At 40.2% G+C, this 12,110-nt stretch overlaps 1 protein-coding gene across 2 annotated transcripts in view; it reads left to right on the top strand.

Annotated features, from left to right (window-relative positions):
* The first annotated feature begins 256 nt into the window (after window positions 1–256).
* The window catches only part of sdk1b (sidekick cell adhesion molecule 1b), a 188,498-nt gene continuing 176,644 nt past the window's right edge, over window positions 257–12,110 (top strand). For both annotated transcript variants that reach the window (XM_057332366.1, XM_057332365.1), the window contains exons 1-2: window positions 257–445; window positions 742–1,620. In XM_057332366.1, coding sequence (XP_057188349.1) covers window positions 1,116–1,620 — 505 coding nt within the window. In that variant the 5' untranslated portion in view covers window positions 257–445; window positions 742–1,115. The remainder of the gene's footprint in view (window positions 446–741; window positions 1,621–12,110) is intronic.

Below are 12,110 nucleotides of genomic sequence, written 5' to 3'. Positions count from 1 at the left end.
GTACTGTGTGTGTGTGTGTGTGTGTGTGTGTGTGTGTGCGTGTGTGGGGGGGTCAAGCTGAATGTATCTGTCTGATTGGGGGCGCATGGCACCGTGTTTCACAAGCTTTTTGATTTTCCACGTGCTCCCCATGAAAAATAATATAGCCTGCAGTCTGCAGAGCGCCGGCCAATCAGAGCGGAGGGGGGCGGAGCTGACGGGACTCAGAATTCAACTTCAAATTGTGCCCTGGACAAAATAATGTTCCTGAGGGGCAAACGGTACGGTTCATACACACGTTTAGGACGAAATTATGCTTTTGAATGCACCATCTTGAACTTTTGATTTCTTGACGAGAGTCTATTGAAAGCGTGTCTTTAGCTCGGGTAGCAGGTGTTCAGTGACCAAGTTTTTGCGACTCTTCAGTGGATTCGTGCACCGCAGATCAACAGAATCGCAGCATTAGGTGAGAGCTATTTGTGTTTTTCCCTTAACTATATAAAGTTGAGTTAAATCGTGGGATTGTCTCGTGCGCTACAGTGCACGACTTAGATAAAGTGGTTGTAAAGTGATAAAGCTTGCGCGCCTCTGTTGTCTTTTAATGTCTTCGCCCTTGCTAGTCCTATCATGACTGCTTAGAGTTAAGAGCGTTGATACAGTATGTAATTGAACATAATATGTTTTATAATATGTTTTATAATTCTATATAACACACATATTTTATCATATGTTCAACTGTTGTCTTTTTGTTCCATTTCACAGCCGTTTATTCGTTTACGAGGAGTTTGCACCGGACATTTTTGGGTTATGTGATTTTTGTTGAATCCTGGCTAACCTGTTGTATACATAAAGTATTCTGGATACCAAATTAACCACTTAAGAAAATTAATCTAGCACTATTTTATCCAGAGCCCACCCGCCGGGTCCGAATGGATGAAGGCACGACCAACGCACACCGGTTTGGATTTTAAACGTCTCTACAAGAAACGTCGAATGCCGTGAGAATAGTCGCAACGATCGGGTAGATAATCCGTTCGGGAAACGACAAAACAACGCGGGTTTATAGGAGATATCGACGCTGTAAGCGGATAAATTAAATCGTATCAATACTTCACCGGGATCAATACGAAAGCATCATGGACCGGCTCGGGACACATAAGAGCGGCTCGCGCTCAATGGAGATATGTTTGCGGAGCAAATCCTTAAATTTGGAGCAAATCCGGTCCCTTTCCGCGCCGTTCTCTAACGGGAGGTTTGAAGGTACCGTGTTATTAAGTGCTAGCTGTGATGATGAGGGAAAAAGCTTTCACCAAGCCCCGAGAAATGAAAGAAAAGCGACCGGACGCAAAGTGGCGGACTCGGAGCTCAACTCTCCCGCGTCTCGGATGAATGAGAATCGCCTTATGAATGCAGTGAAGCGGAGCGCGCACTTTTCTCCTTTACGAACCTCAGCATCTACCGGGGGTACAGATTCCGGCTTAAGTGGGGTTCAAAGCAGTCTCACCAAAGGCAAAGTTAAAGGGATTATAGACCGCCAAGGAAATATAAAGGACGTGATGATGAGGAGAGCGAGATGCGGGATGTGGGGTTGGATATTTGCCCTTGTGTTCTTCTGGAATACCCACATGTTGCGCGCCCAAGGTAAGTTTGAAGTTCAGCACCATGAAACGATGTTTGGGTGTTCGTTTTCATAGTTTGAACATTATTTTAACAAGTGATGCTGCGATTTCAATACTTTTTTAGCTTCCATTTATTTTAAAGAATAGGATTGATACTGACACAATTGCATTGCTCATTATAACGAGTGTCGTTCAAAGGAGGGGTAATTTAAAACCTTTTTTGAGATGCTAAGGGTTTCAGAGAGAGACAGAGAGATAGAGAGAATGTATGGAGTCTGAAAAGGACATGGAGGGAGAGACATGGTAGAGATGGAGAGAGAGAAAGGGACAAGAGACATGCCTTATTATAATTAACAATGGGTTAATGAAGCCGTAGTTTTTAAATTGAAGTCAAAACGTAAACACTAATTTACTATTGTCCTACCACACATACCGTAGTTTACCATGGTATTTGTACACATAGTGTGGTAAAACTAATGATAATCAATATGCCAAAAAAACATGGTCACTACGCATGAACTATAATAAAACCATAGTTCATTTTCCCCAGGAATAAAGAGAGAGAGCGATATATGGATAGAGGAAGGGACATGGAGGGAGAGGGTGTGTGTCTCAACAAAAGCGGTAAAGGTCATACGCTGTCAACACGCACGTTTTCTCAGGTCACACACGTGTCATATCGACTGAACGTCAAAGTGACAAGTAGAAAAAGAAGGTAGCATGAATTCACGAAGCGCACGAGTGTGAAATAAAAAGGGGGCGAGAGAAGGACAGTGACACGCTCAGATTCAGAATTATGATTCAGAGCAGAATTCGGTTAAGCCTTCGCTGGAATCGGATTCATCACTCCAGAGCGCATATGCTGCCAGCTGGGTCGCTCTGGTGCTCGGCAGGCTGTTTTTCAGAGGGGGGTGGTGTGTTACTGATTGAATTAGGATGTTTAAAAGCAGAGCACAGATTTTGCGTGCCGCGCGTGGGTGCGTCTCAGTCTTTAAAACGGCAGCGAGATTAAAAGATTGAGAAGTATGATTGTATTATTGCGAGCAAGGGCTCATCGCATTAAATGCGTTTGGCACGGAGATGCCTCAGGCCTTTCAGCGCTGGGGCTGTGAAATTCGTCTCTTTCTTCTTAATGCTAACGCATGAATGCGTTCGACTCAAAACAGATATGAGAACACCCACTCCTGTGACTTTGCTCTAGCTTTGGTGCAGGCACTTTTTTCCGGTCTCTCACTTTTCTGTTCGCTGCAGACGCAGCTTTCTCTCCGTGTTAGTGTCAAGACCTCAGTACAGCTTTGGATGGGTCCCAAACCCCAACCCCAAGGAGTTCAGAAGGTTATTGATAACATCCCATCCAGCAAATGGCAGGGTCAAAGTCAGAGTATGCATAGGATCTGAACGGGCATGTCAAACGTGTTTTATTATTTTGAACCTTAAAGTTACGAAGTATTATTATTAGTACTTTATAGAGAGAATTAGAAAGACATTTTTAACCATGTGGTGCACGCACAGAAATCTAGAGCTTATTACTGTAAATTTTCCTAAGGTAATTGTCACGGACATTTGATTGACAGCTGATGTGAATGCTGTGGTTAACAGTGTGAAGTTTGATTTACACGGTCACTGAAAGTCCCGAAACACCAGGAAGTATTTTGATGGCTGGATGTTGCTTTTCACAAGCACAATATTTATAACACGACTTCACACGAAGGGTGAGAGCCGTAGGTAAACACACTTCAACAGGTGTCTTTCCGGGGTTGTCTTTGATCCCCAGCAGATCTTGAGACTCTTAAACTCCAAAACAAAACTTCTGGGAACTGTCACACGCCATCCCAAGCCGTTCGCCTGCGCTCTTACGACTCTTGCCAGGCATGTCAGCCGCTGAGTGGCTTTCTGTGTGTACGCTCTCAATGCGCGTCAGTGATGAATGTTTGTATTCGAACGCCCTGACATCTTGATGCGCCATCGAGGTCCCACAGAGAATCGCATGAAGAAGAGAGGGTGCAGGAGAGATGGGATGAGAGGGGAGGTGTGGGCTGAAACAATAAGATAGGAGGGAGATGTTAAAGAGGAGTGGAGCGTGAAAAAGGGGAAACGGTGCAGAAAGAGGAAGGATGGAGAAGTAGTTTTGGATGGGTAGATCTCTGCGGAGGGCAGAACTGGCACCTTTTTAGAATCTTCCTCCTTTACGCATCCATCACAGGAGACAGCAGAGCTGTTTAAGGGTCACCGAGATGTCAAAATAGAAAAGAAAGCAGAGCAGAGAGGGTTAAAAAGAGAGATATGTGAGAGTGATAGAATAAAATCGAGATTGATGTGATCGTGCGGGGTGGGTGCATGCGCGTGTCCGTAGGCCCTGGCAGGGTCGAATGCGCGGCATGAAAACTGCTCCTTGTGTCTGAAGCCTCTCTGTGCTGCTCTGGTCAGATGGGCTTTTGATCTGGGATGACAAACTCCTGCAGGCGCTGAATAAGAACTCCTCTCCTCCTGCTCAGACTCCCTTCAGAGCAGCTCTCCGGTACATACCGCACCCTTCCCACAATCCTCTGCCATGCTCCATGCACTGGCACGCTCAGACGCGTACTGCCAACACGAAACAGTTAGCGTAAATATTGAAACCGAGCCTGTTTTGCACCAGATTGTTCGTCAGAATTGCGGTTCATCAAAATGTATTATTATTACCTTTTTAGTGTGTGTCAAGATATATGATAGCTGCATTAAGTAGGTACAATATATAGTTTAGTTTTATATATTTGTAAACAGTGTATTTAACAATACACAGTATGCATCATATTTGTCCTCATCATCCTTTGTGTTTAGAGAGGTGTGCATTATTTTTTTGTTATTTTGCCTTTAATACATTTTTGTCCACTGTAAATGTCTTAACCCCATGCTAATCAAAAAACGTAAAAATAACGTGTGGTTTTGCACCCGGTGTATTATTTGTCAAGTTGGAAAAGAAAGGTCAAATCGAGCACGTTGGATTGTGGGATAAAGTGCCAAGTGAAGTATGCTCGGTTTTATTCTGCACAATATAGCTATTGTTGTTGTATGGACAACGTGCAATATAACTTGCAGCAGTAGTATGGGATTCTGCTACTTTGTCTTTATAGGCCGTTTCAGAGTCAACAACATAAACAAACGTTATGTGACCCTAACTTAACTTCTGGTAGACCTCCGCAAAGGAACGAATAACCGTTGAGTAGTTTTACATTAATTTAATACAATTAATATACAATAAATTATTCATATAAACGAATATGAACATAAACTGAAAAAATGTTATATTATAACCAAGAAAACACAGTAGAGAAAGATGTTAATAGAGAAATATTTATGATTTAGGGCTCATTTACACAACAACGATGTAGTAAAAAACAAAGTTTTTCCTTTCTGTTATTAGAATGTTTCACATATACACAACCACAGTGTTAAAATGATCCAAGTTCCCACTGATCATCAAAAATGCTGTATGCCAGACCAATAGTTGGCGATGTCACTTTGTTAAAAAACACCCAAAGTGCTTTGCGAATACCCTTTGTCAGCATATACGTGTGTTCGGAATATGCCATATGTAAATAATGTGTTTCAGCTGGTCGTACATGTTCTGATTTCGTGTATTTACATACATAGTAGCTCAAAATGGTTTCAAATCTTTTAGAATAGTCTGTATCGAGGTGGATGTTTGAGCCCAAAGTTCACAAGTGCATATGTTTCGCTCCTTATTTACATCCAACCCCACTCTGCCCTATTGTCCACATTGTGCCTGCGCTCTTTTACCTTCTTTTTCCTTGTGTACCGTCGTTTCTCACTTTGACACTCTTGGAATAATGTGAAGTGGCCTTGTTGTGTGAATGTGAGTGTGTATTCATGCATGAGTGAAGTGTCAGAATCGGGCCCCTTTAAGCCGCCAGGACACCATTGTTCGACTTTATTGTCCAGCCGTAGACACGTCCGTCCCCCAGTCGTGACCTAGACTGTCTCATTATACAAAGTCTTTGTGCTGCTTTTTCTAATCTGTCAAATGAGTAAACACATCTTAATTTTAATAGCAAATGAGTGAGGTAAATGGGTTCCTGCTAACCACGTTTCATTATAATTATCTTTTAAAACGGCGAAAGAATTTTTAGAGTTGTTGTCAACAGGTGGTCTATTAAGAGTAATGATATTAATGCTTGTAATCTCTCCAGCGAAGAGCTTTAAGACAATGCTTTGCGATAAACACGTGGATTTAATTCGCTGTGCCTGTCTGAACACATCTGCCATGCACTTACAGTAAATGTTATCAGGCGATCATTACACGCACACGACATGTTCGACATCTTGTCTGTCCACCCCCTCTCTCCCTCCTAACTCGAATTTAGCGGGTTTGTCTCTGTGATAATAATAAATCTTATTTGGGATAACATCAAAGGCGTATTCACACAGAGCAATTCCGATTTGAATTTACATTGAAAGACCTCGTTCTCTAATTCTCTTCCCGTCTTCCCTTGTGAAATCTGTTTTTTCAAAGATTCAGTCGTTTTTCTTTCTCTCACTTGTTGATGCCTGCAGCGTTGGCTTCTGGACGTGGCCGATCCGTCGCCACTAATCAGCTTCCACACAAATAACTTCTTTCTTCGCATTCATAAATGATGAGATTAACTCATCTTTGTTATCGAGCGTTATAGGTTCAAGTGCCTACTTTGCTTTTGAATGGGAGTATCACCTCATAAATGCGCTCTTGTGTACCATTCAACGGCTTCTGGAAACCCAGAAGGCCACGATTCGCATTACACGGTGCCACATTAACATCTTTTCAATTTCTGCATGTCATCACTAACTGAGTTGATCAGTTATGCAGGATTTGCGTGTGAGAACCACTGTCACTTTGTTATCTGCGTCGGAATGATTTCAGTGCCACGCACTACTTGAACTGGAAGCTCATTCATTTAAATTAATTTAAAAGAAATTTAGGGCGAAGTGACACGTCGGGTTTACAGAGTCAGCTAAAACACCTGCGAGGAAATGGAGAGGGTTTCTGTTGTTTCACGCTCTGGAGTTGAAGCCTCCTTCAGATATTTACAAAAAATGTGAAAAAATAAAACCAGTTCTATTTTGGACTATACAAAATATGACCTGTGCTCATTTCAATGACATGAGCTTTCGCTTTGTTTTTTTTAGAGGATTTTAGAGATCTTTTGTCATCTTTAGGGATCGTTTAGCTACAGATCTTTAGTAAATATACTGTTATTATTAAAAGGGGGGCGGAGTCTGACTGACTGAGTTACAGATTACCTTCTTACTTACTGACACCTTTTATATTTATGCTATGCCACCTTTTTATAATATGCAACTTACACTACTGTACACTACAGTCAACTTTTATTTTTGTTTGTTTGTCTGTTTGTTGGTTTCTCTATGCGAGTTCACAGGTTATCGAACCCACAACCTTGCTAGCACCATGACCCACCAGTTGAGCAGGAACACTTTTGCACAGCAAGTATTTAAAGGGATAGTTCACCCAAAAAGGAAAATTCTGCCATCATTTACTCACTATCTTGTCATTTCAAACTTGCATGACTTACTTTCTTCAGCAGAACACAAAAGAAGACATCTAAAAAAAAGTTCGTAACCAAACAATGGTTTCCACACTGTACGCTTTTTACTTCTTGTTCATTTTTTTCCTGGCAACCTGTGATTCTGTTATAAGAAAATACAGTGGATTTAATTAGTTCACTTGCATTGATTTTGTGTCCACACAATAGAAGTGAATAGGTACTGCTGTTGTTCGCTTCCAGCATTCTTAAAAATATCTTCTTTTGTGTTCTGCAGAAGAAAATAAGTCATGCAGGTTTAAAATCCACTCTTTTCTTCTGAATAGCTGTGACAAGAAAGTTTCTTAAAAAAATTCTGGTAAAGACTTTTCAGTAAACTTTTAGCTTTCTGTGACTTTTGTCTCTCGCTGTTGTGCTATATATTGTGTTGTGCATTTATTCATCTTTGTTAATATTTAATGAATTTGTTAATTTGTACATTGTTAGCATTTGTTGTATCAGTGTGAACCCCTGTTTGTGTTTGTTGGATCAATGTGAATGAGAATTTAAAATGTTGGTGTTTGTTGCCGTTTGTTGGATCAGTGTGAACTAGCCTCAAAGGAGAAATGTGGAGATTTTAGCTGCATCTAGTGGTGAGGTTGGGAATTGCATCCAATGGCTCGCTCCACCCCTTTTTTTTGAAGCACTACGGTGGCTGACACAGGACTAAGATGTCGTTGCATTTTTGCTTCTTTGCCGAAGGAGATAACGTATACGAAACGTGCTCTGTAGAGTTGTTTGTCTATTTAGGGCTACTGTAGAAACCACATGCCGAATTCCATGCAAGGGTCAAGTCGATAGAAATAGCTCATTCTGAGGTAATAAAAATATGTAAGGTCTTTATACACCTCTGAAGACATAGTTGTGTATACTATATGGCATTTCTGTCAATAGATCCTCCAAAATATTACACACTGGACCTTTAAAAATATTTGTATGGCTTATGTAGGCTGATAGTATTATTGTGTAAAGTTAGTCTACCAAGATGGTGCAGGGTTTTTGTAAGTCGACCACTATGTTATGTGACATTGACGAGTTTATTCAAGAACAAATTTAATCATCATTTTTCATAATGGGCCATAAATAAGCTTTAAAGCCAATTAATTCTTGATTGATTATAGAGGGCAAGGAAGGGTATTTATTTGTGTATTGAAAATGTAGTTTAATATAATCTGAACAGAACTTTTGTAGGTAGTTAAACATTTGACCTGCTGTGTTGTGTCCATGTATTCAGACATAAATGGTCAGTTTTCGCGACACACTTGAAGATTGGCGTTAAAGTGTGTGTATGTGTTTGTGCAAGAGAAAAACAGTTAACTTACAGTAAACCATCTGGTAGTCAAGACAGGAACATTTGTTCATCTGCCAAACACTTTAAAAAATATCATACCCTTGTGATCGTGCTTCAAATATTAGATTGGTTCCGAAAAATAAGCAACAAAACATATTTTTCTACATGTAGTAAGTAGGAAGTTATGTTTTTTCTCGCACAAAAGCCCACAAACACACATTACGCACATTAGAGATGCATTAGAGGCCCCAGTGGTTTAGAAAAAGCTGCAAAATGGAGGCTGTTTATCTTCATTTAGCCACATCGAAAGTGAGCTCCAGCCAACATCGCTAGCATGGGACTAAAAGCATTACAATAAACACCCCACCACTTCCACACTCCCCTTCTCTCATTCAAGTGAAATTTATATTTACATTAAGTCATTTAGCACTCGCTTTCACCCAGAGAAATGCACTTACAACCCCGGAACAAACAATAGACAACTGCTAGTTTGTCTGACAACAGCTCCCTACCTCGTGCACGTAATCTTCAGCAGTCAGAGCTAAGAAAATGACACGTAGACCATCTGACTGCAGTTTTCCAACGTCTCTCTCCGGCGGTTCAATGCTAGGTCTGTTCCGTTAATGGAAAAATGTACTCAATCGCCCATTTGTTGCAAGAGTTCCATTTTACAACTTCCATTTCAGACACACAGGTTCGGCTGTTCCAAAACGTTAGTGAGTTAGTGACTGCCTACGTAGACATCTGCCTACTTCACCTGTCAAATAATTTAAAATGCACCGCATAAGTAGAAAGTTTTATAAAGTTTTGTCAACTAACGATTTATTTCAATTTCTTGATGATAGTGCGATAGTTGTTGTTGCAAATACGGACCAATCGCATGCAATCTTGATGCGTACTCTATTAGTTTAGCAACAGACTAAATTGGTGAATGACTACGAGGAGGCCAAAAGTGACGTCCAACTTTGGACGTCTTCACTCTTTTTTCAAAGATATGGTTAAAGATGTATTAAAAATTTAGTATGCTTGTTGGATAGTTATGGTGGGAGTGTCATATAATACACTCTCAGAAAAAAGGTTTAAATTTGTACCTTTTTGTTGCTGGGGTGGTACCCTAAGGTACTTTTTTGTATTTCACAGGTATAAAGATCATAATATAATGTACTTTTTTGGGTACATTGTTGTATTGTTCCTTTTGTGTACCTCCAAAGGTACAGTACAGTAAAGTGTCCTTAGGGTACCATAATGTGCCCAAAAAGAACATTTGTGACCCTGGATCACAAAACCAGTCTTAAGCAGCACGGGAACATTTTTAGTAAAAGACAAAAATGCATTGTGTGGGTCAAAATTATCGATTTTTCTTTTATGCCAAAAATCATTAGGATATTAAGTAAAGATCATGTTCCATGAAGATATTTTGTAAATTTCCTACCTTAAATATATAAAAACTTTATTTTTGTGAGTGGATGGTGTGCCACAGTGCCCCTGATTAACAACTTCAAAGGCAATTTTCTCAATATTTTGATTTTTTTGCGCTCTCAGATTCCAGAGTTTTAAAGGTTGTATCTCAGCCAGATATTGTCCTGTCTAACAACTCATATATCTATAGAAAGTTTATTTATTCAGCTTTCAGATTATGTAAAAATCTCAATTTCGAAAAATTGACCCATAAGACTGGTTTTGTTGTCCAGGGTCACATTTTATATCCCTAAAAAGGAACTTTTAAGGGTACCACTCCAGCAACAGAAAAGGTACAGTTTTAAACCTTTTTTCTGATAATGTATTGTCTAAAAAATACCTTAAAAGTGTAATGTTTTGTCCATTTTTGTACTGTACACCTTGATTGTTTAAAGAAATATTTCACCCAAAAATAAAATTTCTGTCATCACGTACTCCTCTTGTCATTTTAAACCTTTTTGACTTTATTTCTTCAGCAGAAAGTAAGCAAAATAAAATATTGCAAAGAATGTTGGTAACGGAACCACGGCTGCACCCGTTCACTTGCATTGGTTTTGTGTCCACACTATAGACTGTATAAAATATAGACGTAGTGTCCGTGACGTCACCCGTAGGTTTGTGAAGAGTAAAAATGAAGCCTAAATTAGTCTGAGCCGGTCGTCGTCATCTTGGCATCGCACGTCACTCCCGGATAATGGTAAAGGGGCAAAGAGGCGGGACGTGGTTAGAGCTGAGGCGCCCGGTTGGCTGAAACCACTTGTCACTCAGGTGGCCACGCAACTATTTAGCAGAATTTTAAGGCTTAATATAAAAAATCACCCTCCTCACAGTTGTCATGAAGGGTAAAATGACCTATATAGACCAAAATAATTTTTTGTACCAGGCTGTAAACATGTTTTTTTGTGCTGTAAAGTCGGCCATTTTAACATGGGGCTCAATGAGATTCTGCTCTGTTTTAGAGCCAGCCTCTAGCGGCCAGTCGATGAATTGCGGTTTTAGTCACTTCCGTGTTGGTTTCACGAGAGAGACCGGAAGATTGCCCCTTGGTCCACACAATAGATGTAAATGGGTACCGCCATTGATCAGCTGGTTAAACAATGACAGAATTTTATTTTTTGTATAAAAAATCCAGTTTACCACAGACACTTCATTGGTTTATTATGAGAGCAGTTTTCTTTTCATGCATCCCTCATGTAGACTCAATGTAACATTTGGCCTCAATGAGGTTATTTAGAATGCAAGATTATTCGGTCTTCTTTTTGGAACGGCTTCACGTTGGAAGCGCTCCTTCGATGCTCTAAACTGCTGTCTAGGTGGGAATCTCACTAGGTGTTGGAATGAACCTACAGACTTTGTAAATTCTCATCAAGGGCACTTCTTGTGGTCAGCTGCTTAACACACACAACCGGGTACAACAATAAATAAAGCGATTGTTTCAGGTTACGTTCGTGTCAGTTGCATATAGAGAGACAGAATGAGGCAGTTGTTTTAGACAGCTTCAATTTACTGGTATGAAATATTATTTACAACTTTCATTTGAAGTGCTCACTCATGCTTTCATGACCCAACATGCAGCGAGCGTAGCGTAGCTTCGCTGTTCTGGGCGATTTGATGAAAAATGATACTGTTTCAAGCTTGAGAAACGGTATATTCAGAATGGTGTATGCTTTTGAATGGGTTTCTAGTGTAAGTGCCTTAAGTCATGTTGGAGGGTGAGGAGTCTGCTTACAGTGTACTTTAAATGGTGTCACACGAGAAAGCATTCACGTTGGCACTTCAGGAATGTGAAATCGAACAGCTGGAGTTAAAGTGCAAAGTTGCAGAATGTCATGTGTTAACATCACAGATGTTTTCATCTGACCTGAAAAGTGTATTTAAATGGTAAAAATGAAGGAAGTGTGTGCAGGCTCTTATAAGGCTGTCAAGCTTGGCCCATCTAATGACATTTTAAAGTTGTAGATATTGTATTTATAACACTGTCACACACCGTTTCAGTCTGTCATTTTGTCAGCTCTGAGTTTTCTCACAAAAGTCTGCCACAGTTTTCATAGGCATTTTATAAAGTTACTCACAGTTTCGGTCCGTCACTTTAGCAGCTTTGAGTTTTCATACAAAAGACTGCCACAAACTTTTCCTAATCCTGCATAATTCTGTTGACTTTTTTTGAGTTATTTGAAATTTTCGTTT

This window comes from Triplophysa rosa, linkage group LG4, assembly GCF_024868665.1.
Source record: "Triplophysa rosa linkage group LG4, Trosa_1v2, whole genome shotgun sequence".
Taxonomy (NCBI): Eukaryota; Metazoa; Chordata; class Actinopteri; order Cypriniformes; family Nemacheilidae; genus Triplophysa; species Triplophysa rosa.
Note: the sequence above shows the minus strand (reverse complement) of the source record. Positions and strands in the feature narration are given on the sequence as shown.